Raw genomic sequence first — 27658 nt, forward strand, 5'->3', positions numbered from 1 at the left:
GAACAATAAATAATACATTTATAGATTAGTATGATTATATATTTTTCTTCAGAAGCATGGTGTAGGATATATTAAAAAAAATCGAAATATAAAAAAAGAAGGTTTAATGAGTGGTTTCGTTTTCCGGAATTTTCTCTGCTACCAACTGTTCAGTTCCAACATTCGACGTATCCTCAATCTTCGCTTTTTTGCTCTCTACTCCATCAACGTTCTCCTTCTCATTAGCGGTCTGATCTGCAAATTCTTCCCTTATCCTTTTACCATTTTCATCTTCTTTCTTCATTCTATCTTTAGTGGCGTCATCCAATACAATCCCTGCGTTAAATTCCTTTTCCAAGCATTGCAGTAATGTATTTCCTCTTCTGGCTAGCTCTACAGGTGTCCTGCTTCTGAAGTAAAAGTCTAATTCGAATAGGGGACAATCTCTAATTTCATCACGCACTAATTCGTATACGTCATCTCTATCCAAGCCATACTTGAATAACATGAGAAGGATAAAACGATCTTCTTCTTCAGAGTACGTCCTTTTGTTGTTAGAAGAAGGAGGATGTTTTAATTTCAAATCGAAGAATGGATTCTTATACTCAGACAACTTCCGACGTAAAGCCTCTTGTTGCATTTTGACACGCTTGATCTTCTCTTCTTCATTCTCAATTATTTTCAGATATTTCTCATAATCTTCAATTCTTTCAATGTTAGACCAGAAGGCCTTAGCATATGCGCGAACTTCCTCTAGTGTTTTGCCAGGGGCCAATTCTCTCGCAATGGCTTGAATGGAGTTCCTACCGTATTTACCAGATACCGTGATGAATTTTCTAAATTCTAATTTATTCCAATTTGTAAATCCTTCAGACTCCCAATCAGCCTTCATCTTTTCTTCCTCTTCAGTTAATGGTTGCGAGTTGTTAACCGACAATTTTAACAATTCCAATTTTTGTTTCTTTTCTTCTTCATCTGAAATATCGCCATATGCTGCTTTTACGTCATCCATGGTCGGTACATAACCAGTCTTCTTCGCCGTCCACATTCTTTCCTTTTCGTACAGGACTTTCAATTGGGGAGGTTGTAATTGATGGGAATGGAAGACATGAGGCTTAGGCATTCTGGGGTGTGATGGGGTCGAGGACCTTCCTGTATTCAAAACATCTTTATAATAATTATCAATAGAGTAATTTTCCTTACGTTCACGTTTGGTGGGGTTGAGCAGTAGCGGACTTATAATATCCCTTTGTATTTTCTTCTTGAAATCTTGACCATTCCATTCATAGGCCGAATCTTGGTTGAATTTTTGCAAATCATCAAGACCTAAAGTTTCATATTTTGCATTTAATGACTTAGTTTTGTTTTCTGATTTCAGTAAAAGTTCGTCCAGATCAATATCATCTCCTTTTTCTCCTGAACCAGGTTCCGGCGTACCAGCTGAACCGGTAGATGTACCACTTTTGAATACATCGGCGGCACCATGTTGAATCATGGATAATAAAGCATCTTTGGAATCTGCTTTATTTTCCTTCTTTTTCAAAGAAGTCCTGTTTTGCTGGATAACTAATTGATCTAATCTTAACTTCTGGGTAGCCCTTTCTAAAATTTTCTCTTCCACGGAGTTATCTGTGACCAAACGGAATACCTTGACCTGCTTCTTCTGACCAATACGATGCGCTCTATCCATTGCTTGTAAATCTGCTTGTGGGTTCCAATCTGAATCATACAAGACAACGACATCTGCTGACGTTAAATTGATACCTAACCCACCTGCACGTGTCGTTAATAAGAAAACAAACTTCTTAGAATCAGGAGCATTATAATCATCAATGGCTTGAATTCTATCTTCGTGAGCGGTGGAACCGTCGATCCTGCAATATTCATAGTTTCTGAAGTAGCAATAATCCTCGAGAATATCCAATAATCTTGACATTTGACTGAAAATCAGAACTCTAGAACCTTCTTCCTTCAATTTCTTCAATAACTTATCCAAAACTTGAAGTTTGGCAGCGTTATAAACCAAGTGCTCATCCGTAGTGTACGGTGGACCTGGCTCAGCACCATCGAATAAATATGGATGATTACAACATTTTCTAAGTTGCATCATGATATTTAAAAGTCTTGTTTTGGATTCCTTGCTGCCATTAGACCCGTTCACAGCGTCCAGATCCTTTTCCAAAATCTTTTTGTACCATTTCTTCTGCATGCTAGACATACCGACATATAAATTCAGTTCCTTTTTAGGCAGTAAGGATGTTTCCACATCGCTTTTGATACGACGTAGTAGAAAAGGCTGTAAAACAGTGTGGAGTTGCTTGACAATTTTATCCTGATCTTCCTCTGTGCTTTCAGAAGAAAACCAATCGTCGAAATCTTGTGCATCGGAAAAGATATCTGGTAACAAAAAATTTAATAACGCCCATAGTTCATGCAAATTGTTTTGCAAAGGAGTACCAGTAATCAACAGCCTATTACGTGAGGTAAATTCCCTTAAGACTTGCGAAAGCATTGACTCTTCATTCTTGATTCTGTGAGCCTCATCAATGATAATATACTCCCAGTTAATCTTCTTAAGGGGCGACTTTTCTCTTATAATAATTTCATAAGAAGCAATCACAACATCAAAGTCACAACCTAAAAGTTTTTTTTGGATCAGTTCAGCTCTTTCTTCTTTATCTCCTTGCAAAATAAAGGCGTTTACGTCTGGCGTCCATCTATTTATTTCTCTCAGCCAATTATTTAAGGTAGACTTAGGCGCAATGACTAAAAATGGACCTGGAATTTTTTCAATGTACCTAAGATATCCCAGAAATGAAATAGTTTGCAGGGTCTTACCTAAACCCATTTCATCAGCAAGGATACCCGCTATTTTGTTCTTATGCAGAGACACCAACCAGTTGACACCTTGGATTTGATAAGGTCTCAATTGACCATTAACGTAAGCAGGTGATTCTCTGAATTGGAATTCAATGCTCTCATCATCATCCGAGTCTTCTTCTTTCAATAATTCCGCATCTTCTTCGTGTTCAGTCTTTCGTCTACGAACATCTTGGTGTTTGCCTTTGCCTTTGCCATTTGCTTTATTTTCTTCTAATACATCTAAGACCTGCCTGAATTTGGGATCTTTAGCGGCTTTACTTTCAATAAAATGCTTGAATAAACCACTCAAGGATAGCAGATGTTCAAATCTTTTTGTAGTGCCTTCCAGATCAAACTTTTTACCATTAGCATCCTTCAGCAGGTAACGTTTTTTATTCGATTCAGGATCATGTGGAGGGAGACCGACCTGGAACGGTTTTAAATTCTCCAAGTACTCTTCTGAAGCAGTCATAATTGAACCAGATGAAATACAATCGTATTTTTTTTTTTCTTGCAAAAATATGGCGAGAATAATTTTGAATAGGTTCTCATCTTTGTCCTTTTCATTGCAAGAATTGTTTTCGTGTTTTTTTCTCATTCTAGTATAGAACTTGAAAAAGTGAAAATTTGCAATAGCTAACATATAGGCCATAATAGGGTATTTCTACATCCACCTCTAGCTGGTTTTTGCATAGCTATACATATGGACTCTATTCAAGAATCAGATGTACTAAATGCAGTGAAAACAAAACTACCGCCGTGTTGTTTGAGAATATTCAGGAATAAGATCATCCTTGTTGGGACGTATGATTTAGATAAGTCAACTGGATACAGGTCAGGCTCACTGGATGTCTTCACAATGGACCTCAAACTTTTATGTTCGAATAATACGTATGGCGCAATCCTAGATTTGAAGTTATCCCCCTTTGATGATACATTGATATGCACGGCCCATTCGACAGGTAATATCATGCTATGGAGGATACGGTGCACAGATAAGGATGATTTCCAATCAAACGAACTAGATATTCATGCAATTGCAAATCTACAACTCTTTGAAAAAGATGTTCTCATTGCCTCGTGCCATTTTTCCCCACTTGATTGTAAGAAATTACTTGTAACAAATACGGCAGGCGAAGCAGCTACCATTGATATAAGAACACTATCTGTACAGTTCACGGCATCAGCAATCGCGCAGGCTTACTCAAAACTAGATAAAATAGATTACGAAGTTCAAGGTGCAACCGAAAAAGTCATTCATGTTGAATCGGGACAATTTTTGAAACCCCATGAACTCGAGTGTTGGACTGCGGAATTTGGATCTCTACAGCCTTTTCAAGACGTTGTATTTACAGGAGGTGATGATTCGAGAATTATGGCCCACGACTTACGTTCCAAAGAATTCATTTGGAGTAATAATCGTATTCATGATGCTGGTGTTGTTAGCATTAAGTGTAGTCAACCTAACTTTCGAAATAATAAACCCACGTCCATAATAACTGGATCCTATGATGATAACATTCGTTCTCTGGATTTAAGGATGATGGGTGAGTCCATATTTCCTGGTGCAAATGTCCCCACAGTTAATAAATTGGCGTGTGATCTTGGTGGCGGTGTTTGGAGATTTGTTGAATCCCCCATTGATCAGGAACAATCTCACCACAACGGCTCCGATCGGCTTTTAGTTTGTTGCATGTACAATGGTGCCAAGGTGGTGACCATGAATGATAATTCCGATGAGTATTTTCAAATTCAACATTATCTGAAGAAGGGCCATGATTCGATGTGTTACGGTGGCGACTGGTCAAATTCTTTGATCGCAACATGCTCATTTTATGATAATTCCTTGCAAACATGGATAGTTTAGAAAAAAAAATTCAGTCTGCAATATATGGACTAATATATAGGCTAATATATAGGCTAATATATAGGCTAATATATAGGCCATATTTTGATGATTTCGATAGATTATGCATAAAGAATTGATAGGAAGGAACTTGCCTGAACAATAATCTTTTACTCTATATTTTCTACTTATTATACATGATTCAGAAGCTTTGTTGAAAGGGGGAAAGACCGAGCGATATAAAATTGATGAAAAATTGATATTACAGCATCAATTGACATCAATCATTAAATCATCATTAGCTTCCTGTGGATCAACAAACTCCCTGCTGGCTCCTGCCAATAGTTCTCTTCTAATCTCAGGACCGATATCTTTATGGCCTCTTTGACGAACAGTTTCCAACAAGAAATCTCTCTGATCCTGGGTAATATCGTTCTTGTAACGTTGTGCAAATGTTAAGAAAGCCTTGTGCCATATCACTGGGAGTACTCTTGTAGCATCTTCCCCATTACTACCGTCATCCAAAATTCTAAACCTCATAAAGTAATACACGCAGTCGTCCACCGTCTGGTACGGTAAAGCATATTTTTTATCGAGCAATATTTTGATAAAAACAGTTGTAGGTGGAGAGAAAGGTAGCCTTAAAAGATAACTCAAGGCAGCTGAAGAATGTAAAGCCGGAACAGAGACTTTAGCAAGCACACTTCCTGCAATTGTCGCTTCACGTACATTACACCCTGTTTCAACCAATGGGAATAGGAAACCTTTGAAGAAGGCACTTGGTTTATAAAGCGATTTTTTCACCGCACGGTATATATGATAGTTTAAAGAGTGGTCTTCACTGGTCTCGATATTGTCACGGAAACGTTCAAGTAAAATTAGGTTAATAAATTTTTGAGATTCTTTAGCAGTTAGGTTGGATACAAATAATTTCGTTGCTTCGTAAACAACGTGTGGTGACCATTCTTCCGGGTTGGTCACATAAATGACATCTTGCCAATTTCTTAAGGATGGGATAACCTTGAACAACTTTGGCAACTTACCGTGCGTCCAAGTTTTTAAAATACTACCTACCGTAGTATATGCTTTGATGACCTTCTCTGGAAGTGCAACACCCTCTCCACTCTTCAAACCGGATGAAATATTGCCTCTTGAGGTATTCTGTTCATTAGCAAGTGGTTCATCATCTTGCATATCTTCAACTTGACTTTCCTTTTCTCGGATAGAGGCCATAATCTTGTCTGCAAGATTATAGCTACCACTTAAAGAGTTAAAATCATCTGATTTCTTGAAATATTGCTCAAACATCGCTGCGTCTTCTTCATCGATTTCAACTATCTCTTCCTCTTCTTTATAATCACCTTCGGGTTCAAAATCGGAGATGTCTTCTCCAAAAGCTTCTTCGTCTTCGTCTTCGTCTTCGTCTTCATCATCATAGCTCATGGTGGTGAATCTGGCTTCAAATTGCTTGTTTCTTTCTGATTCAGCAAGTTCCTCACCTTCAATTTCATCCTGTTGTTCCTTGGCCAACTGCAAAATTTTTCTTGATGCTTTGGAGTCTATGTATCCATCTTCCTCATTTGCAGCATCGTGATTTGCAGCATCGTTCTGCGCTAGCTTCTTTTTATTGATTTTTTTCAAGGTACCTTGAGCTGCATCTAAATCCTTTAAAAGTGGATCATGCCTCTGTTTTCTGGCTTTAGTAGAGGATGCTCTGGCCATTATAGTTAATCTTTCTAATATATTGTTTTATCTGTAAGTCTTAAAACGAGACAAATCTTGGATTTAAAACAACTTAGTGCATATTTCCTTTCGTCAATGTTGAAGAAGTGGGAGCTCATCGATTTTTAAAAATTTTCATTTCCGATGCCTCGCTAAAAAAAAAAAATGAAAAAGTGGAAAAATATGTTCTATTTCTTCCCCTACTGACACCACCAATAATACAACCATATAAGTTGGTACAATTTCTCCAAGCTGTACATCCTCTTGTGTTGTGAAATGTCTGATTTAACATCTATCATTATTGCGTATATAGACTGAGTCAAGATTATAAAGTATACATATCCAACCACATTACTCTTCATCCATTCTAACCTTTAATCCGTGCTCTAGTAAATACTCCTTTACATCGTTAACAGTGAATTCACCTCTGTGGAACATACCTGCACCCAAGCAAGCATCTGCGCGGGTCTTTAGGAAGGCCTCTTCGAAATGTTCGGGTACACCGGCGCCACTGGATGCAATGACGGGAATCTTGACCGCATCTTTAACATGTTCTATCAATTCCAGATCATAACCAGAATTAGAGCCATCCTTGTCTATGCAGTTCAATAAAATCTCCCCAGCACCTAGAGCTTCACATGCCCTTGTTAATTCCCACACACCAAGGTCTCTAGATTCTCTTCCACCTTTGATTGTACATTGGTACCAGCAGTATTTCTCTCCATTGGGGCCCGGATATTCTGTCTCGAAGACTTTGTTCTTCGTATCTGCTTGTGAATTTACATATACTCTCTTAGGGTCGACAGAAATAACAACTGCCTGAGCACCGTATGCTTTCGAGATTGTCTCTATTGGTGACGTTCCATCTCCTCTGTTACCCAACTCGTAGTATTTTTCGGCTGCATAGACTGCATCCGTACCGATCGATACTTTATCAGCACCAGATCTGAAGTATAGACTTGCAACTTCTAAAGCAGGTATTTTGGTTCCATCAACATCGACAATATCCTTGATCCCCCCACCGACTGTCAATGGAACAAAGACTGTCTTTGCGGCTTGTTTCAGAACCTCTAGCATCGGAGTATCCTTCAAAGGACAATCTCTAAAAGAAGTTATATTCAAAAATGTTACTTCATCCGCACCCTGTTGGTAATATTTCTGTGCCAACTGAACAGGCTTACCAAGGTTTCTAACACCTTTACCATCACTTTTTTCACGTACATCGTATTGATCACCTTTAGTAACCACCAAATCACCTTGGTCATTAGTACGTACATCAAGACAAGCAATAATTCTGCGTGTTAGACCATAATTTGAATAGTCATTCATTAAGAGTTCCTTCTCTTCCGCACTATAGTTTGGAATCGGAGGACTTTGTTGCTTCAAAAAATTCTCAATGACGTTCAAACCAGCTTTACCTGATTTTTCAGGATGGAACTGAGTAGCGAATATATTATTCTTGTTGACTGCCGCAATAAATTCCTCTGAACCGTACTTAGCTTTTGCAATTTTCCAACCGTCATTTTCTAGGTTTTTTTTCTTTTCTGAATTCAGAATGGCAGCAAAAGAATGGACGAAATAGTACCTCTTGTATGGATCCAATCCAAAGAATAGGTTTTCCGAGGGAATGCAAGAATTCCAACCTATTTCTGGTACTGGCTTTTCTGAATCATCGAACCTGGACAACTTAAAATCAATGTAGTTCAGACCCGTACTCTTAGGGCTTTCCACGGAACCGGCAAAGAGCGCTTGTAGCCCGACGCAAATTCCCATTATTGGTTTTCCAGATTCAATGTATTCTCTTATCGGCTTTTCGAATCCTCTATTAAATAAATTGTCGACGAAATGGCCATAATTTCCGACACCAGGCAAAATCAATCTTGACGTGCCTGATATGTTAAAATCCTTTGGTGATTTCACCAGTTGTACTTCGTAACCTAAATGCTCAATTGCATTGGTTAGTGACTGTAGGTTACCACTTTCAACGTCAATCACGTGAACGACCGGCATTCTCTTTTTCTTTACTTGTAAATAATTAAAAAACCTAAACTGGATACTGCTACTTCAATAGCTGCCTCTTTTCTTTTAAAACCTGATTGAGTAGTCGTCGATATCAAAGGAATATCAACTTATGTATGTTTCGATGTCTGACTCTTTTCTCATGAATTTTTCATTTTTTCATGATCACCTAATTAGCCGTGGAGAGAGAGAAAAATAATCCCAAAGCTACGATATGACTCAATTTTTTTTTGCAGAAGAGTAACTGATAGTATAACATCCACGAAATCAGTGAAAGGTCAGCGAGCTTTGCCTTTAAAAATTGAGTTTCTAGTTAATTAGTAAATAGCGCTAAACACAATTAAATAATACCGAATTGGCAGTGGTAGAGGAAAGAATGTACGTTACATATATCATTAAAAAAACATCTATTTCTTGTTAACTTCTCTTCTTTGTCTGACAGCAGCAGCCAATTTCCTCAAGACGTCTTCAGTAGTTTCCCAACCTATACAAGCATCAGTGATGGAAACACCATATTTCAAGCCGGCTTTACCTTCGGCTGGGATGCCTTGGTTACCTTCGTTGATGTTTGATTCAATCATGACACCGGTAATGGCGTTTTCACCGTTAGCGATTTGCTCACAAACAACGTCATTGACCTTTGGTTGGTTTCTGAAATCCTTATTGGAGTTACCGTGAGAGTAGTCAATCATTAGACCGTTGGAACCGGCAGGCAATTGAGCCTTAGCTTCTGCAACGGACTTAGCGTCGTAGTTGGTACCCTTTTTACCACCTCTTAGAATAACGAAGCAGTGTTCGTTACCCTTAGTAGTGGTGATAGCAGCAACACCATGCTTAGTAACACCCATGAAATGGTGAGAATGAGCAGCGGCTTGACAAGCATCCACAGCAACATTTAAGGTACCATCGGTACCGTTCTTGAAACCAACTGGGAAAGACAAACCGGAGGCCAATTCTCTGTGCAGTTGAGATTCGGTGGTTCTGGCACCAATGGCACCGAAGGAGACCAAATCAGCCAAGTATTGAGGAGAAATGGTATCAAGCATTTCAGAACCAATTGGCAAACCGATATTTGTCAAGTTGACAAACAATTGTCTAGCGGATTGCAAACCCTTGTTGATGTTGAAAGTGTTGTTAACATCAGGGTCATTAATTAGACCTTTCCAGCCGACGGTTGTTCTTGGCTTCTCCAAGTATGCTCTCATAATGATGGATAAATCACCTTTTAATTCATCTGACAATTTCTTTAATCTCAAAGCGTATTCTTGAGCGGCTTCTAGATCATGGATGGAACAAGGACCGACAATGACAAGAACTCTGTCGTCTTTACCGGTAATAATATCTATAGCTTCTCTTCTACCTCTCTTGGCAGTTTCCAAAGAAGTTGGTGTGGCTGGGATTTGCACTTGAAGGAGAGCTGGAGAAGCTAATGGGTCGTAACCTAAAATTCTGACATCTTCTTCAGCACCTTGATTTACCTTTGGCATGCCGTTGGCAGCGAACATTGGAGATTCACTCATTTCTGATAGATTCTTTTGTTTACTAAATTTAGCGGTTAAATATATAAAATAAACGAATATAAAGAGAGACTCTTCTAGTTATTCTTAATTACTCTTATAACGATGCTAAAAATGACGAAAGAGGAATTAACACGATATATAGATAATATACCAATGAAAAGAAGAAGAAAGTATGAGAAAAAGTTTCTGTATTAATATGAAATTAAACATTGATTGGATTCGATCACGATGTATTCAATGAGCTAACAATGCGTCCCGCACATCTTTTTTTCAAAATTTCAAGCAAAATTTTTTCATTTCATCGTTGAGTCATTTCGCAGTAACGTACAAAATGCACAGGGTGCAGCGGGTGGGGCCACGTTTTAAAGTGATTCTGCCATGCCTTTGCCTTTATATTAAGCAACATAACTGCCTGACAGTAATGCAACTACACAGTGTTCCGTGAGACCGTTACAGCTTATGTTTACACAGCCTCATGCCCAATGAAAGAGTGTCAATATAAGGAATGCGCTTGCATATATACGAGTACATAATTTGCTGTTGATCACGTGATTCATAATTTTTTTATTTATGTGCCGATGACAATGTTTTCCATCACTTTCAAGGCTAGCTGTATACTGGCAGTTCGTGTTCAAAAACCTGTGTGGAGTTTTACCCTAGCATTCAGTTATGTCAGAAGTGTGTTTGGCATCTATGTTAGGCCAATTGTTATTGTTTTATGCGAATTATGTGGGTTGTGCAGCTGGGGTCAAAAAGAGCGAATGTAATTATATTGTAAACATTAAATCTGCACAATGGAATCTTGTTTAGCCTTTGTTTTTTTCTTTTTCTTTCTATTTCTTTTGTTTTCGATTTTGTTTTTGTGTCACAAAATAACTAATGGCGACATCGCAGTTTTTTGGGCGGCTGCATACTGTTTAATAAAAAGAAGTTACTGCTACCTCAAGATTTCTTCCTAAGCACTCAAGCCCATGTTTGCCAGTATTGTTATCTTGCAACAAAATCAGACAAATAGAATTTCCCTTTTTTGTTTGACTAATGTTGTTTTCGTCTTCATCTTCTTCACTTAATTCCGAGGTTTCACAAGTGTTCTCGGAAAATATATCTAGTAGATCCACTACTCTGACTGAAAGTTCCACACAAAGCGAGATAAGGCAGCATTTTGGTAATGAAGATTTCAGTGGTGAACTACCAAAAAAATTAATTCAACTCAAGAAATTAAAAAATGGTGGCACTACAATCAAGAAGGCTAAGGAAGACCTTGAGTATTGCTATGATTCACTACGGCTGTACGAAAATCCCTATGTAACATCATCTGTAGATAAAAAATGTGGTTACAGCATTGAATTGTATCTAGATAACAAGTACAAAACACTAATGTTCTCCGATTTACAATTGAATGCTGACTATCCGTTGTATTACGATTCCTCACTGGATAATATATCTACAAATGTTGAAAGAGAAAGAGCCACTCCTCTACAAATCAAAGGAAAGATTAGGATAAACATTGATAGAGAAGACCAGGCCCTCTTAATCACTTCCCATTCAATTTCTTTAAAATGTTTCACAAAGGAATATGCATGCTTTGTAAATTCAGAAACTAGCAAAAACTCCTATAGTGACAAAATTATCAAAGAACTTAATCACACAGAGTTTTTTGAGTCTTCCACCTACCCCAAACAGCAGTTGAGAGTCATACACCACTCATTAAATGATAAGAAAATTCTATTGACAAAGGGCACGTACGATTACCCATTCACTTTTACCCTTCAAGCAAATACTTTCCCAGCAAGTTTCTCTTCCTTCTTTGGCAAGACCCATTTTCGAATAGAAAGCTTAACAACAATAATGAGAATACCAAGTAAACCTAAAAACTTACTCAAATTTTTGAAGAATGAAAGTTTTACAGATAAGATCATTTTAACAGAAGAAATTAAAGTTAAAAGAGTCCTGCCTTCAACGAGTATGCTTAAGTTTGAAACATTTCAATTAAGGTCATACAATACTGCAAGTGAGATCGTAGTATCGGTCATTGGAAACTCCAAGTTGATTGAAATTGGTATGCCTTTCCAAATGATATTATCAATTACCAAAACAGATTCTTCCATTGAATTACAGGAAGCTTCTTTGGCAGTTGCACAGAGAATGGCAATACCAAGTATTGATTTGAAGACCAAGAAAATACTACGAGAGCCATACATTAAAAAGTCCGAGTATTTACTAAGAACTGTAGAAAGCCAAAGTTTCGATTCCGACAAGACCATTTTCGGATTTTGCTTTGATGACGTTGTCATCCCAACCTATGCGGATGGTCTACCGAGCTGGTTTAAAACATTCTACTGTGAACCAAGTTCATTTTATCCCAATCATGCTGCCCTCAAAGTAACTCATTTGCTTTTGTTCAGAATAACCTATAGCAGGAATGAATTGGTGGAAGGGCTTGAAATGAAAAAAAATTATCGTATTACGGTGAATTTTCCAATTTTAGTTGGCGATAGTGATATTTCGACCAGCTCTTTGTTACCCAAATATGAAAAATTTGAAAATATTAGTGATCTACAAGATGAACCCCCACTATATTCTATGGTAGCAGGTGAGAATAGCTTATGAATGTTCGGTACCTCAGAACAACGCCTCTATTTTATCCTTTTTTTTTTTATTTGCATGATATACATATACTATTTTTTATTAGTTTCTTATTCTACTATGTATTTACGTAACAATAAATTTACAGGTCTCTCTTTTTGTAAGTATCTTGCACGCTGATATCTATAATACTACTTCACAAGTTGATCAGCTTCCGAGATAGACATTTTATGTATCAAGTCGCCATGTCCGTTCTCTACTGGCCGGTGTATATTATGATATTTCGACCGGTTCTAATACATAAGCACCGCCCACTCTGAGGAGAAGACATTTTTACAAGAATTACTAGCCATATTTTCCCTTGTCAAATTAGAGAAGGAAAAATTACTTGAAACATCCCGTGTTTGGGCACTAAAAGTATATCAATAGGAGCTGAAGAACACTACACTAGACTCTCTTGGCGTGAAGGCCTTATTATGTGAACTTTCGTAGGTTTGACTTTTACTACCAGTATGAAAAAGGTTAGAGTTTATTCAATCAAATGGAAAAGTTTTACAACTGAGCTAGTGATCTCCAAATGAGGTAGCAAGTAACAGTCGTATGTATCCCATACATTTATGTATCCCATATATTTCATTACATGGTGATGCTTTCTTTTATTCGCGGAGTAAAGTTCCTTAAAGTGAAAAAAAAAAAAAGACGAATTGACAAGACAATAATACAAGCACCACTAAAAGACCTATCGTTATTGTTGTCAAAGTAGACGGTAAACCATACAAGAAACAGATTTCATAGATCAATAGGTAAAGATGTTCAAGAGGCAATTATCGACTAGTGTTCGTTATCTACAGCATTATGATGAGTCGCTATTATCAAGGTACTATCCTGAAAGTCTTTTAAAATCCATAAAACTTGCTCAACAAACGATACCAGAAGATACTAAATTCAGAGTATCTCGTAACGTGGAATTCGCACCACCATATTTGGATGATTTTACCAAAATACATCCTTTTTGGGATTACAAACCAGGCATGCCCCATCTCCACGCTCAAGAGGAGAATAATAACTTCAGCATCTTTAGATGGGACCAGGTACAACAACCATTACCAGGCGAAGGTAACATTCTGCCTCCAGGAGTCAGCTTACCAAACGATGGTGGTCGGAAATCGAAAAGCGCCGATGTAGCTGCAGGGCTACACAAGCAAACCGGTGTAGATCCGGATTATATCACTAGAAAGTTGACTATGAAGCCGCTGGTGATGAAAAGAGTGTCAAATCAGACTGGGAAGGGTAAAATTGCGTCTTTCTATGCCTTGGTTGTCGTTGGTGACAAAAACGGTATGGTAGGTTTGGGAGAAGGTAAATCTCGTGAAGAAATGTCCAAAGCGATCTTTAAAGCTCATTGGGATGCGGTAAGGAACCTGAAGGAAATACCTAGGTATGAAAACAGAACTATTTATGGTGATATAGATTTTAGGTATCATGGTGTGAAACTACATTTAAGAAGTGCAAAACCAGGGTTTGGATTACGTGTAAACCATGTAATCTTTGAGATTTGTGAATGTGCAGGTATCAAAGATCTGAGTGGGAAAGTATATAAATCCAGAAACGATATGAATATAGCTAAAGGTACCATCGAGGCTTTCACGAAAGCTCAAAAGACATTGGATGAGGTTGCCCTGGGTAGAGGCAAAAAGCTTGTTGATGTCAGGAAAGTTTACTATTCAAGCTGAAATACTATGTACATACACACGCACCATTATCTCTCGTTTTACATAAGTAAATACAGCAATAATAATACCTGTAAATATCTCAACATACTCAATCAAATGAGCTGATAAGCATATTCAATTTTTCTTCATAGCAATATTTTTTTCTGTCCAAGTTTTATTTTTTTTCCATAATTTCTGATTTACTACCATTGAAAATTATAAAAGGAAAAATATTACGCGCTACCATTTAATAAGTAGAAACAACTAAGTTCTCGAATGAGATGTTTGCACTGATACAGCGAGCCAAAAAATAACCAAATGACTGCTACTAGCGACAAAGTACTAAAGATTCAATTGCGCTCAGCAAGCGCTACTGTACCTACCAAAGGTTCTGCCACTGCCGCGGGATACGACATTTATGCATCTCAGGATATTACCATTCCGGCTATGGGTCAAGGTATGGTTTCCACCGACATATCGTTCACCGTACCTGTTGGTACCTACGGTCGTATTGCGCCAAGGTCAGGCCTGGCAGTGAAAAACGGTATCCAAACCGGTGCTGGTGTTGTCGACAGAGATTACACCGGTGAAGTTAAAGTAGTTTTATTCAATCATTCACAGAGGGATTTCGCGATCAAAAAAGGTGATCGCGTAGCCCAATTGATTCTGGAAAAAATTGTCGATGATGCCCAGATCGTTGTTGTAGACTCTCTGGAAGAAAGTGCAAGAGGGGCCGGTGGCTTTGGTAGCACTGGTAACTAACTTAGTGTATATACTTTGGCACACTTGTATAATGTATAATAAAATCAGGATAAATCCAGTGTGACCCGGACTGAATTACTGAAACTTTGAAGTGTTAAGGAAATTGTACTGCCATTTAACGCATTTACCTATCACTTAGTAGCATGCATAAGCCATGGGCTAATCATAACAGATTGTGATGATAGGCATCCTGTACTCCTTTTTTTTACAAGAAAATGAGCAACCAGGCACTATATGAGAAACTCGAACAAACCAGGACGATTCTGTCCGTGAAGCTGGCGGAATTGATAAATATGACTACGATAGCCGATAGAAATGATGATGACGAGGGTTCATTCGCACAAGAAAATTCTGAGCTCGCTGTGGCCACGACCAGTGTGATGATGGTGAATAACCAGACCATGCAATTGATTAAAAATGTTCAAGACTTGTTGATCCTGACCAGATCGATAAAAGAGAAATGGCTACTGAACCAAATTCCTGTAACGGAACACTCAAAAGTGACTCGTTTTGACGAGAAGCAGATAGAGGAATTACTGGATAACTGTATAGAAACGTTCGTGGCGGAAAAAACTACGTAAAAAGGCGGTATTTATCTATTATTTGGCCAAAAAAAAAAAAAAATACATACTACATATACATATACGCCATAAAAAATCTCTGCATCTATCTTATTTCCCATTATTTGGACAAATGCTTACGTGCTAATGTCCTTACCCTCGAGTCGAATGCCGGGCTCCTAATAGGGTCTGTAATCTTATAAAACGGGTTCATTAGTGTCTTTACGTATAGTTCGTGTACCTCTTGGTAGAATGACCTCATATTATTGTCGTCAATAACTACGCTACTGTTGGCTGAGTTCCCATGGATCATCACGAACTTCATCCCACTATAGCTAATATAAGCCGTTATTGCTAGTCCATAAAAATGATCAACTTTACCTAGATAACAATTATCAGTATTGTTTACAGCTCTAGATCGAAGGAACCCACCACCGCCATTGGATCCGTTTCCACCGTTCCCATTTAACTGTGAAGTCGGATTAATTTGCCATTGTAAATCTTCTACGATATCTAGTGATGCATGCAGTATGAACGGATTTAATTCTTTTAAATCCTGAGGAAAACCCTGTGGATTTTCTGCATTGGTAAACTCGATTTCATAGACAGGATTGTCCTTCTTACCAATAATGGCAAAATACTGAGGCATCTCAATGTGCTTTGTATGTTTTTTCTGTATTCTCTATTCGTATTAGTGTTTACCTTCTCTTTTTTTTCTTGATACAGATTGATATTATTTGAAAAAATCTGATGAGTAAGGCTTTGAAGAGGTAAAGGGGATATCAAGATAAAAAATATACACTTCAGCAGAGGAGGGGGAGGTACTTTAAACGGATGAAACATGACTCATACAAATGAGCACGACCATAAGGCTGAACAACAACAAAATGGAAGGGGCGATACAACAACAGAGACTGTAAACCCTCAGAAGATGAAATTGGTTACCAAACTTCTCATTGATAATAAATTTGGACTAATGGACGACTTGAATTTTAGTATACCATTAACCGCTTCTTCTGAGGGTGTACCAATATCAGCAAAGACATCAGAATTGGGTACGGAGTACCTCAAGAATCAACAAGAGAATTCAGTAAGCCCAATACTTCCAATATCAAGAAGTACAAGAATAAAAGCAGACAGGGTGAGAATATATTTAGACTATTATTATAATATATTAGAGCGTTGCATTTCAATTGATAGCTCCCAGAATCATCATGAGGGTGTTGAAGGGGTGTACAACCCATTACAAGTTATTAGGAATCGTAAATTAAAAAAGAAGCATCATGAATTACCTACCAGAGAGTTTTATACTACAAAACACCCTATTATTGCCATTAAGCAGTTTTCGAAAAAACCCAACAAAAAAATGCCGTGGTTTGTAGATATAAACGAGAAGTATATGGATTTGACTTGGAGAACTTCGCATTGGGAAGAATTAGTGGATCCTCAAGGTAAGCTTTGGTTCCAGTCTTATAGTCCTTCCAACGAATCGAGCGGATCATCATCATCCCGCCGGCATCATGGACACCACATTCATCCCAGAAGACATTTACAACATCACTCCAGGGTCCGTACAGCTAATTCAGTGCACTCAAACACTCAATCACTGACACCGAAACGAGTCATGACCAATGAAGAAGACAATAATAATCATAACAATAATAACATGATAACGAAGATCGCAACTACTCCAGAAGCTCAGATTTCAAGGAACAAAAAATCTGATCTCAATTTAAGTCACATTCATTTAGAGGTACCAATAACCAATACAGTTACAAACACCTCATCAGATCAGGGGTCATTGATCATCGAAGCAAAGGGCAGTAGCTATGGAGGTGATCGTCGTGGAAGTAGTAATACCAGTGGAAGTGGTGGGAAAAGAAATTCTAAACATTATCGTTCAAAATCAGCAGGCCCCCCGGAAAACGAGAAATCAAGAATGAATGGGCTCGAAAAAATCATTAGTAAAACGTCGAAAGGATGGTCTAGATCACCAAAAAAAAATACGCCTGGGCTTGAAAAACAGGTGCTTCTGAATCCCACTATTAGTAATGGAGGCACCAGCAGAAGGAGCAGTAATAATGGAGAGAGTATTAGTACCAACAGTAGCAAAAGTAGCATGGGAATTACTTTTGGAAACACTGAAACTTACAAGACGCCGGTTGATAATGGGAAAGATGCTATAATACGGCAAAGTTTGTTGAGCGAAGTGCCAGTTCATACCTTGAGAGGTAAAACCAGCAACAGATCGTTGCGAGCAGAAGGTGAACAAGCTCTTGAAAGTGACAAAGAATTACCAAATGGTGCTGGGAGTATTTACGAAGGTGCGCCTAGGGAGAAGACTACTAGTCAAGGTAGCGAACCAGTGGGATTAGTAAGCGATTCCTTACAGGTTGACGAACAGTTACAGAGATACTGGCATGATACAAGGTATATTATGAGTACCGTAGCTATGATGCAACACAGGAGAGAGACACATGATATAGTGAAGAGGAGAGAAATTGCACGAAGAAACGAAATTGAAATTACACAAGATGCAGATACAAACATTAGGAAGACTGCAGATGCTTTGACTCAGTATGATAATGAATTGAATAAAGTTTTAAAGCTAGGTAATGACTGGACATCAAAACTTCTGAACGACTATTCAATTCGTGTAGAAACTTTGATATCATCTAGTGACAGAATTCTTAGTGATATAAATACAACATTGACATTGAAGTTGAAAATGTTTCAAGAGAATACAGAAAGGTATGTTACGGTGAAAGTTATGAGAGCCCAAAAGATGACCAAAACCATATATCGGTTGCTGGAATTTGGCATTGTTTTAGTTCTTTGGACAATTTGGTTTTTGTTCAGCGTCCTGAGAAGCATTCGGTTCACAATTTTTTTAGTTCTAAAAATCATTAAGGCATTGCTGTGGTAATTTGCGGGTCTATGTATTTATAGAAATAAACCATCTGCACTGATATATGAATATATAAGTAGACATGAAAATAACTTTCATGTAGTTGACCGGGAAGAGTTCAAACTCTCATCCTCCAGAAAAAGGCCTCTCTCAGCAGCTTCATCCATAATCTTTTCTCTTCTTTTCTGTTCCTCACGATAATAATTTGTCTGGAACTTGAGCAATTGCTTATCAGCTCTGAAGACAGCACCCATTGAAATCCAAGAACAATGATAAAAAACACGCACTTGAGTTCTGACATTTCTATATACTGATGAAAATCTTCTCAACAGCAGCGCTGAGGCAATACTGAAGAGAGCACCTTGGGCAGCTCCTATACATGATGCAACAGTAATCTACGAATGAGAAAGAAGGTTAATTAGACTTGTGTTAGCGATTTATTCTGGGGTGAACAAGACAGGGCCAGATATATTCTTGAATTTTACATACTTCTTTAGTTAATTGTTTAACAGTTTTGGGGTCATAATGAATGGGGAGAACGTTACCACCCATAGTAGCAGCAGTTTTTGTGTCGTTGGTATTTAGGGACGGTTGGTTACAGTGGCAATAATTGGAAAGTTCTTTCACAACAACACAAAAAAGGTGGAGAGAATAATTTGTACGGAAAAAGTTATACCTTTGCATGTCACGTGAACCAACAGAACATGGTAATACATAATGAAGAGAAGTTGCCTAAGTACCTTAGCTACAGTACCAAGTTCTAATCTCATCATTATCACACATTTACAAGACTATTTTTGCAGCAGATGGAGAGATCACTTCAAAAATGCGTTTATGAAACCTATTTATGACGAATTTTTTATTTATTTATTTAGGTAGTTTCTAACCTTCTCCTCGATAATGTTTGAGATCATAGTATTCAAAGTACTATCTTTCTTTGATATTTGGTTTTCCAACGTTAATAGAATTTGCTTCTCAATAATCTTCCCAGTCAAATCTACTTCAATATTAACCTCGTCGCCAATTTTCTTCAAAGGCATGATAACATTGTCTTGGGTGTGCTTTATCATACTAATATAGAAGGCTCCACCTTGCGAAAGTGGGTCAACCTTGATTATGGTCAAGGAAGTTCCATCTATACAAATGAATCCCTTTTCTACTATGTATTTAAAGTACTCTTGATCTCTTAACTGAAACCCAAAAATAATTGAATTCCCCTCAGGTCTTCTTGAGACAATATTAGCAACAGTGTCTACGTGACCCTGTACATAATGACCACCGAACCTAACGTCTTGAGATACCGCTCTCTCCAAGTTGACCTGGGTGCCTTGAATCCAGGAAGCGACATTACTTCGTTTTATAGTTTCTGGTGATATCCCAACTTTGAAGGAGTCGTTATTAAACTCGGTCACAGTAAGGCATACCCCATTTACGGCTATTGAATCTCCAACGTGACAATCGGTGAGAATACTCCCCGCATTGCCAATAGTAATAGAAACTCCTTGACCTCCACTTTCAGAGTCATCATATGGGTTGTTTTCCAAAACAGTCCCCATGCATTCTACAATACCAGTAAACATTGTGCTATGGTTACGATCTCACCAATTGGTTTGACATGTACGTTAGGAAGTACCGTCTTTTTATATCATTTGGATGGATCTGGAATATGACTAATAGATAGTTCAATAACCTTCCTCCATGGAAATTACCGAAAAAAAAGAAAAGGACGGAATTGGTACCCGGAGAGTACTTGGGCGGCTACTTTAGTTTTATATAAACCAATATCGAAGACAGTGATCTTTTTACAGCGAGCTTGAACACAAAATAACTACCGGGGGTAATCGTTCCCACAGAGGCAACATTAATGAATCCTGGGTTAACATTAATACCTACGCGACAAAAATCAATAAAAGAGATTGCTAGCCATAAATGAAAAAAGAGGAAAAAACATGCAGATTGTTTTTGAGCTTTTATGTCATAACAGGTGTATTTATAGCAGTATGAATAGTTTTACTAGCCAATATTCATTTTTTTTGAATCGATGTAAAATTTTTGGATACAAGAAAAATTGCACAATGTTAAATTTCTACAGAAAGCTCATGCAAAGGATGGAAAACTGAGCATTACTGGCAGCTTTGTGGGGTAGTTAAAGAAGTTTATTCTCCGTGGTTGCAGCTGTGGTGGTCTTTTTACTGCCTTTATATCCCAATTCATCCGCTTTTTACCCGGTCCGTTGATTTGAGAAAAAAAATGGTACTCAAAATAGTATGGCAAATATACTCGATGACATGAATAAGCGGAGAGCAATAATCTGTAAAGACTAAAGAAAATAAGCACGATTTGGACTCCCCTATTTGTCAGAATGGATAGAACTCAAACGTTTATTAAAGACTGTCTTTTCACGAAATGCCTGGAGGACCCTGAAAAGCCCTTTAATGAAAATAGATTTCAAGATACGTTGTTGCTACTGCCAACTGATGGCGGATTGACTTCAAGGCTTCAGAGACAGCAAAGAAAATCAAAGCTAAATCTTGACAATTTACAAAAGGTCTCCCAGTTAGAGAGTGCAGACAAACAGTTGGAAAAAAGAGATTACCAAAGAATCAACAAGAACTCTAAAATCGCATTAAGAGAGTACATCAATAATTGTAAAAAAAATACAAAAAAATGTCTGAAATTGGCATACGAAAATAAAATTACTGATAAGGAAGACCTTTTACACTACATAGAGGAGAAGCATCCAACGATATACGAATCATTACCGCAGTACGTTGATTTTGTACCGATGTATAAGGAACTATGGATTAACTATATTAAAGAACTTTTGAACATTACAAAAAACTTAAAAACATTCAATGGATCATTAGCATTATTAAAACTATCTATGGCAGACTATAATGGTGCGCTGTTACGCGTTACAAAGAGCAAAAATAAGACTTTAATAGGCCTTCAAGGCATTGTGATCTGGGACTCTCAGAAATTTTTTATCATGATTGTCAAGGGCAATATAATAGACGAAATAAAATGCATTCCAAAAAAGGGCACAGTATTTCAATTTGAAATCCCAATATCAGATGACGACGATTCGGCATTGAGATATAGTATACTAGGCGATAGGTTCAAGTACAGAAGTGTGGATCGTGCAGGCAGGAAGTTCAAAAGTCGTCGTTGTGATGATATGCTATATTATATACAGAATTAGTAAGAGTTATTACGTACTTCCATTTGCTTCCTCTTCATAAGAGTTCAGTGTTTCCTGAAGTTGTCCCTTTATCATTTCCAATAGTTTGGGATCCTGTAACTTAGACCGTACATAGACATCCAAGTCAAATTTCTTCTCACCATCACCATTATCCCCCTCCATTTTACTACCCAGCTTTAGGTAGTTGTCCTTGACCAATTGTGATTCAATCAATGCACTGGTTAGCCCTCTGTTTTTAAATATTAATTCTTCATCTTCGTTAACCATTTCTTTAACAGTACTGGCAACTCTTTTCCGAAGCGCTTGTTCAAAAGATTCACTATTCTCTTCTGTATTATTCCATGGGTTAGACAATATTTCTCTTTTCAACTTGTCAAAATGTCCCTCCTTCTTATACTTGTCTGATAGTCTTTTACTATCTTCTTGATTATACGCCATTTTTTGGATTTGAAATAAGCTCTACTCTCTTATACTGTGTTTCAGCTTCGCTAAATAAAGAACTGATTTTCTTACGTATTATTTCTCTAGTATCTCTCGTTTTCAAGATATAGAAAAATAAGACAAAAAAAAAGGCCATCATATTTATACAACGAAAAGTGTTTAATATGGAAGCAGCAAGCGGTATATGAACTCAGTTTTAAGGTGTAGTTTATTTTATAGTCATGTCCATTGACGAGGCTGTTGCCAGATATAGAGATGTTATAGGCAATCTAGCAACTGGCAATTTAAGGCGGATTGTTATACAGTCAGAAAAACTGGCCCAGATCATTGCATCTTCAAAAGGTACCGTTCGTTTCCACCATAAAACTCGCAGCGGTAAAACAGTAATATACAAATGCATCAAAAAGGCGCTGCTTTCCAGTGTCGCGTCTCTATCGTCAGAGTTTTCCTCAGAAACAGATGTTCAGCAATTCCTCCATTTAAATTACATATATCAATCTCACTTCCAAGCTTTGAGTGGACAAATAAACAAATATTGCGGCATGAAGAAATACTACGAGTTAAAGTTTGCAGCAATCGACTACTTAGAAACCGAAGTCCAAACTACCGGGCTTACACTCTCAAGATTCTGGGTGGCATCTTTAGATGAGTTCATTAAAAAAGAGCGATGGCCAGATAATGGATCTAACTTTCAAATCTTTTACAAACTAATGGCTGAGTATTCGTCTTGGAAATGGGATTCTGATGATAAAAGGCAACTCCAGTTCATGTACGAATTTCGAATGAAACTCAAAGAATGTTTGGTGAAATTTTACGAGAATTTTGATCTTCAAAAATCTAGCGATCCTCTGAAAGAACTCATTATACCTTGGGAAAAGATTGTTTATGTCGCCAACTGTATCGATGCATTCACTGGAGAGCAAGTTAGGATCGACGGTGCTGAATTAATCTGGACATCCAAAAATCTTGTGTTCTCTTCGATTTCTTCTGCCGTTCTTAGATTAAATGACCTTCAAAATATGTTCAGCGCATTCCGGCCTTATGGGGAAGAAGCATTAGTTCAAGACTTTGCGCATATACGATCTTTAAAGTGGGATAGTAATGATAAAGTTGAAAGCTTAATTCGTGCCCTTATTTTTAATGATATGTTTCCTTATTTCAATAAGGAACAGGTAGATACGAAGGCAGATGGTATATTCTTTTTGCGCTTACTGAGAAAAAACTTCAAAGAACACATTAATGACGTTAAAGATTTTCATATTCAAGTGATAAAGTACTTGAATTCCCAATTTAAAAATAATTACAGCACATTGATGACGTCATCGAAAACTCAGGATAGAAGGAAAAGTCATAATATGCCTTCTTCTATCTTAGACGATGGTAACAAAATTGGAATGCATGTTTCGCCTATCGATGAATACTCACATTTTATTGATAATGATGAACCGTTGTGGCGAGACAAAGTATATCCAAAGATTTACACAAATGAGCAAACACCTACACCTGACGCATCAGCAATATTTGATTCTCACAAGATATATGCAATTATATCGCTGCTGCGATATTACTTACCTGAGAAGAGAAAGTTTTTTCGGATTTATTATCTGCCCAGTATTTTTAAAAGGATATTATATTACGGTGCAAAGTTTGCTCAACTATATTTCATGGAAGGTTGCTTGGAACGGCTAGTAATAGAATCTCTCCAAATTCTAGAACCCTCTTTGGTACATGCGATAAATAATTTGATCAAGTCTAGCATAGAATCACTCAAAAATGTAACAGTGACAAGTGATGACAAAACTTCATCTGGTGTCATTATTTTGTCCTACAAAGAATTTAAGTCACTATCTGAAGTTAACAAAGATTTCAATGAACCATTTTGGCCTAACCAATCAATTGCGAATAGTTGGCCAGATTTCGCGAATAAGCAATTAAAGAGGGGTCAAATTTTGCAAGACGCATTTGCATTCCACCTTTTTGAAATTGAACTACCAATTATTATCGATACTACAAGAAATACGCATTTGAAACTCGTTTCCAACATGTGTACTACGAGCATATTGTACTTATATAATGAAGTTGATTCCTTATCATTAACTAGCATACAGGAAAAATTAGCTGTTTTACCGACAAGTAAACGGAATGAAATCTTATTGTACAATTTGAACAGGCTAACAAAATTGAAACTATTGTTGTTGAAAGAGAACGAAAAAGGACAAAAGTTTTACGCATTTAATTTTAAGTACAAAAGGGATGGACAGAAAACATCATTAATAAGGTTAATTTAACAACCGTGAAGACAGGGAGTTGGACCTTAGCAAGTTTTGTAGTAAATTATTATGGAATAGTACAACAGAATTTTTTTTTTTCTCAATATATAATTTTCCTTTGTTTTTACTTAAATCTGATAACAGCGTCAATGTACATACAAGTGGAAATTAAAGACGGAATGAAAATATCATAAGTGCTATGTTTATTCAGGCTCAAAAGCTTGATCTGAAACCTCTAATAATACTTCCATTGCCATAATTTGAAAATTTACATCATTAGCGTCATCTGGATTTGCAGGCGCAATAGTTGGACCCCAAATTATACAAAGAGCCCTTAAATTCATTCTGTTTTGGGCTTCATGTGCCAACACTCTTTTCAAATGAAAGACAAGAGCCCTTAACGTCCAGTATTGTGCGTCGGGGAGGTTATATATTAGTCCGTGCATAAAATTTTTTCTTGTTGTTGGGTCTTCAATTTGTAAACAAACCTTGATCTCCGATGATAGGGCCTTTGGTAAAACACTATCAGGCAGCGACGCAAAAAAAGTTTTCAGCAGTGATCCTACTAAATAAATATCCGAATCAGAATGTGGCTTTGATGGTAGAATCATGGAAATGTTTGCGGGATCCTTATCAATTTCCTCCTTCAACTTGCTGACATCAAGTACATTTGCCGATTTTCTATAAATTCCTTCTTGATCAAGCCCAAATTTATCAATAACGTATATGCATTGGCGCACTATCGCAGGGACCATGTCTTGTTCGAATTCTATCAGTGATTCTAGCGGTACACCAAATGTTTTGAAATTTTTTTGAACACCGGGTGGCATATTGTTGTTAGTCTGAATGTGAGAAATCGGGCGATCCGAGTCTAAAGAGTTAATCAATTCTTCTGGAATTTGTGGACTATTGTTGCCAGGATCCAGGGTCTTTGTTATGGATGATGTGGTGTCGCTTGTTACAATGGAAGAAGACGGTGACATAGCGCCAGCCGCATTGCTAGTGGAAGAAATAGATGAAGCCATAGTAGGTGGTAACTGCTTGTTGGTATTTAAGGACGGTGTAGCACTGTTAAGATTAGCATTCGGAACAGCGGCAGTGTTACTACTACTGCTCAAAAATGGAGATTCATTATGAGTGGATATCATTCTCTTCGGGATGGAGTTTCTTGAAGGGTCCACGGCAAACTTTGGGGGGCTCTTATTTTTCTGACCATGATTCATTGATGGATGCTTTTTGTATGATACAGGGATCAAGTTTTTGTTGATCAGTAGGGAATGTTTTCCTGTTTGGTTATACTTGTTCAAAAAACTGTAAAGATCACGTTCATTGGAAACAGATCCAGCAAATGATTTCATAGATTTGGTGGAGTCCAATGGGCTTATTGTAACACCTGTATTCAGAACCAAATTTTCCGTCCATATCGTGTACTTCTGCAATTGGATAGTCATCGCTGTGTCTATTTCTAAAATCAAATCTTTTAATTCTTGAACAATTCTAGGTCTCTCCTTCGTTATGAATGTGTTTCTCAAAGAATTAGAATGATCTACTTTTTGCTTATATTCCAGATCGGCGTTATCGATTTTTCTTAACAATTCTTCTTCTTGTTCCTTCGTAGTTTTGGAACCTCTCAAGGTCAGCTTTGTTTTTGTTGGGTCAGTCATCCTCAATTTGTCCCAATCTTGGCACAACGAATTGTAACGAGATTGCGCCTTTTCTGCGCTGTGTATGGCATCAGAAACATCCTTTTCCAGCCTTTTGCTGTTCTCCTTGACAGACTTTCTTAATTTTGTCATTGTTAATAAAAGACTACTAATCTCGGAGTACATTTTCTGCAAGGCGGTGATATAACTCTGCTTTACTTGAGCCATCTTGCCATCGAATCCCAAAACTTCGTGAATCATCTTTTTTAAGGATGAATTTGTGGAACCCTGAATGTTGAAAAAGTGCTTATATTGCTTGGAGAGCTCCTGAACGTGCTCTTCTTCGAAGGCGTATTTCTTTCTAATAAATTTCATAAACTCTTCACAAGTCAACAACGACTGCTTTAAACGGCTCAACAAAGCGTTAATTGCCACATCGGAATTTAGCACCTTCTTGATCTCTGGCGTGCTAAAAAGGTGCGCCAAATCGTCGGTGCCACCATCGTGCGACGACTTCGCACTTACTGTGGCACTAGCTGGTTTCTTCGCAGTCTCTTCCATCTTGTCTATATCACTTCTCTTTTAATCTTCCGAGATTGTATGTTTTTACTTTACATACTATTTTGTTCACATTCTTTATTTTCTGGGTTCTTTTTCCATATATATCGAAAAAAAAGTCTATATAATGGCACAAATGGTGAATGCCAGCACAAGAAAAGGGGCGTATCTATATAAATCTATGCATCCTTGATCCTAGTTTGGCATGGGCTTGAGTGCGTACATCCTCACTGGGTACAATTCTCTTGGTAAGCCACGTTGTCTTTCACTGGCGATGAGCTTTAGGCCAGCTTCTTCGAAGATTTGCCTGAACTTAGCATCTGACCTTGTGACCGAAGAATCCGTTTCGTCGAAATCATCGGTATCTGTAGGTGTGTTATTTTCTTTGACCACGATTGTCCCATTAGGTTGCAAACCAACAATACATCTTTTCAGGAATGCGACGAGTTCTGCATCTGGCAGGTGTCCCACGCACCATTGGCACCAGATCAGCCAGTACTTGCCGGCATCGGGGGTCCAGTCCTGCATCCCTACTTCATATATTTGTCCAATTTGGCCTTTGTCTTTCAGCTCAGCCAATTCAACGTGCATTTGCTCGATAAAAGGCTTTACCGGTTCTACAAGGTCTATCTTAGCGGCGTGCTTGTGAAGCATGGTCTTGCTTACACGTCCAATCCCCGCACCAATGTCTACAGCGTACTTCACGTTGTTCTCCTGAGGCAGCATCCTCGACTTCAGTTTACGCAGGAAGTTATTGGATCCCAGGACATCCATTGTGGGTACTACTGTACCTTCTCCGTATCCACCTAGAACACCATCCACAGTGGCGTCCACATCCGTCCAATAGTCGATGGCATCTTCGTATTTGATATGGGAATCTGCAGGCACGTCCATCGTTGTTGTTTATGTATTCTTTCTTGGAGATGCTCTTGACACCGATGCACATTACCAGAGTGAAAAGTACTGATTAATAATTAAATTTTTCTTTTGATATTTTTTCTGAATATAAAGTTCTACACAGAGTCGTTACAATAGGTTATATACATGAGGATGTTCGTTACAGTAGGA

The 27658-nt window shown here is 37.8% G+C and overlaps 18 protein-coding genes across 18 annotated transcripts; 8 read left to right on the forward strand and 10 right to left on the reverse strand.

Annotated features, from left to right (window-relative positions):
* Positions 1-103: 103 nt before the first annotated feature.
* ISW1 (chromatin-remodeling ATPase ISW1) lies at positions 104-3493 on the reverse strand (the record flags this gene model as incomplete). The annotated part of the gene is made up of 1 exon (NM_001178593.1): positions 104-3493. One exon carries the CDS (start codon positions 3491-3493, stop codon positions 104-106), a length of 3390 nt encoding a protein of 1129 aa, NP_009804.1.
* A 51-nt stretch (positions 3494-3544) lies between these two features.
* RRT2 (diphthamide synthase) lies at positions 3545-4708 on the forward strand (the record flags this gene model as incomplete). Its single annotated transcript, NM_001178594.1, has 1 exon — positions 3545-4708. One exon carries the CDS (start codon positions 3545-3547, stop codon positions 4706-4708), a length of 1164 nt encoding a protein of 387 aa, NP_009805.1.
* A 249-nt stretch (positions 4709-4957) lies between these two features.
* On the reverse strand, positions 4958-6409 carry ENP1 (snoRNA-binding rRNA-processing protein ENP1; the record flags this gene model as incomplete). Its single annotated transcript, NM_001178595.3, has 1 exon — positions 4958-6409. The coding sequence occupies one exon, from the start codon at positions 6407-6409 to the stop codon at positions 4958-4960; it is 1452 nt and encodes a 483-aa protein (NP_009806.3).
* Positions 6410-6760: 351 nt separating this feature from the next.
* On the reverse strand, positions 6761-8419 carry HIS7 (imidazoleglycerol-phosphate synthase; the record flags this gene model as incomplete). Its single annotated transcript, NM_001178596.3, has 1 exon — positions 6761-8419. One exon carries the CDS (start codon positions 8417-8419, stop codon positions 6761-6763), a length of 1659 nt encoding a protein of 552 aa, NP_009807.3.
* Positions 8420-8835: 416 nt separating this feature from the next.
* Positions 8836-9948, reverse strand: ARO4 (3-deoxy-7-phosphoheptulonate synthase ARO4; the record flags this gene model as incomplete). The annotated part of the gene is made up of 1 exon (NM_001178597.1): positions 8836-9948. The coding sequence occupies one exon, from the start codon at positions 9946-9948 to the stop codon at positions 8836-8838; it is 1113 nt and encodes a 370-aa protein (NP_009808.1).
* Positions 9949-10986: 1038 nt separating this feature from the next.
* On the forward strand, positions 10987-12558 carry SPO23 (Spo23p; the record flags this gene model as incomplete). Its single annotated transcript, NM_001178598.1, has 1 exon — positions 10987-12558. The coding sequence occupies one exon, from the start codon at positions 10987-10989 to the stop codon at positions 12556-12558; it is 1572 nt and encodes a 523-aa protein (NP_009809.1).
* A 785-nt stretch (positions 12559-13343) lies between these two features.
* On the forward strand, positions 13344-14267 carry MRPS5 (mitochondrial 37S ribosomal protein MRPS5; the record flags this gene model as incomplete). The annotated part of the gene is made up of 1 exon (NM_001178599.3): positions 13344-14267. One exon carries the CDS (start codon positions 13344-13346, stop codon positions 14265-14267), a length of 924 nt encoding a protein of 307 aa, NP_009810.3.
* Positions 14268-14564: 297 nt separating this feature from the next.
* On the forward strand, positions 14565-15008 carry DUT1 (bifunctional dITP/dUTP diphosphatase; the record flags this gene model as incomplete). Its single annotated transcript, NM_001178600.3, has 1 exon — positions 14565-15008. One exon carries the CDS (start codon positions 14565-14567, stop codon positions 15006-15008), a length of 444 nt encoding a protein of 147 aa, NP_009811.3.
* A 215-nt stretch (positions 15009-15223) lies between these two features.
* On the forward strand, positions 15224-15589 carry SRB6 (Srb6p; the record flags this gene model as incomplete). Its single annotated transcript, NM_001178601.1, has 1 exon — positions 15224-15589. One exon carries the CDS (start codon positions 15224-15226, stop codon positions 15587-15589), a length of 366 nt encoding a protein of 121 aa, NP_009812.1.
* Positions 15590-15689: 100 nt separating this feature from the next.
* Positions 15690-16217, reverse strand: TRS20 (TRAPP subunit TRS20; the record flags this gene model as incomplete). The annotated part of the gene is made up of 1 exon (NM_001178602.1): positions 15690-16217. One exon carries the CDS (start codon positions 16215-16217, stop codon positions 15690-15692), a length of 528 nt encoding a protein of 175 aa, NP_009813.1.
* Positions 16218-16409: 192 nt separating this feature from the next.
* MTC4 (Mtc4p) lies at positions 16410-18494 on the forward strand (the record flags this gene model as incomplete). Its single annotated transcript, NM_001178603.3, has 1 exon — positions 16410-18494. The coding sequence occupies one exon, from the start codon at positions 16410-16412 to the stop codon at positions 18492-18494; it is 2085 nt and encodes a 694-aa protein (NP_009814.3).
* Positions 18495-18571: 77 nt separating this feature from the next.
* RCF3 (Rcf3p) lies at positions 18572-19028 on the reverse strand (the record flags this gene model as incomplete). The annotated part of the gene is made up of 2 exons (NM_001184510.3): positions 18572-18871; positions 18966-19028. 2 exons carry the CDS (start codon positions 19026-19028, stop codon positions 18572-18574), a joined length of 363 nt encoding a protein of 120 aa, NP_116328.4.
* Positions 19029-19339: 311 nt separating this feature from the next.
* Positions 19340-20056, reverse strand: RIB5 (riboflavin synthase; the record flags this gene model as incomplete). The annotated part of the gene is made up of 1 exon (NM_001178604.1): positions 19340-20056. One exon carries the CDS (start codon positions 20054-20056, stop codon positions 19340-19342), a length of 717 nt encoding a protein of 238 aa, NP_009815.1.
* A 782-nt stretch (positions 20057-20838) lies between these two features.
* Positions 20839-21678, forward strand: POP4 (RNase P/RNase MRP complex subunit; the record flags this gene model as incomplete). Its single annotated transcript, NM_001178605.1, has 1 exon — positions 20839-21678. The coding sequence occupies one exon, from the start codon at positions 20839-20841 to the stop codon at positions 21676-21678; it is 840 nt and encodes a 279-aa protein (NP_009816.1).
* Positions 21679-21687: 9 nt separating this feature from the next.
* SHG1 (Shg1p) lies at positions 21688-22116 on the reverse strand (the record flags this gene model as incomplete). The annotated part of the gene is made up of 1 exon (NM_001178606.3): positions 21688-22116. The coding sequence occupies one exon, from the start codon at positions 22114-22116 to the stop codon at positions 21688-21690; it is 429 nt and encodes a 142-aa protein (NP_009817.3).
* Positions 22117-22340: 224 nt separating this feature from the next.
* YBR259W (uncharacterized protein) lies at positions 22341-24407 on the forward strand (the record flags this gene model as incomplete). The annotated part of the gene is made up of 1 exon (NM_001178607.3): positions 22341-24407. The coding sequence occupies one exon, from the start codon at positions 22341-22343 to the stop codon at positions 24405-24407; it is 2067 nt and encodes a 688-aa protein (NP_009818.3).
* Positions 24408-24592: 185 nt separating this feature from the next.
* RGD1 (GTPase-activating protein RGD1) lies at positions 24593-26593 on the reverse strand (the record flags this gene model as incomplete). The annotated part of the gene is made up of 1 exon (NM_001178608.1): positions 24593-26593. The coding sequence occupies one exon, from the start codon at positions 26591-26593 to the stop codon at positions 24593-24595; it is 2001 nt and encodes a 666-aa protein (NP_009819.1).
* Positions 26594-26785: 192 nt separating this feature from the next.
* Positions 26786-27484, reverse strand: TAE1 (N-terminal protein methyltransferase; the record flags this gene model as incomplete). Its single annotated transcript, NM_001178609.1, has 1 exon — positions 26786-27484. The coding sequence occupies one exon, from the start codon at positions 27482-27484 to the stop codon at positions 26786-26788; it is 699 nt and encodes a 232-aa protein (NP_009820.1).
* Positions 27485-27658: the final 174 nt, after the last annotated feature.

This window comes from Saccharomyces cerevisiae, chromosome II (assembly GCF_000146045.2).
Source record: "Saccharomyces cerevisiae S288C chromosome II, complete sequence".
NCBI lineage: Eukaryota > Fungi > Ascomycota > Saccharomycetes > Saccharomycetales > Saccharomycetaceae > Saccharomyces > Saccharomyces cerevisiae.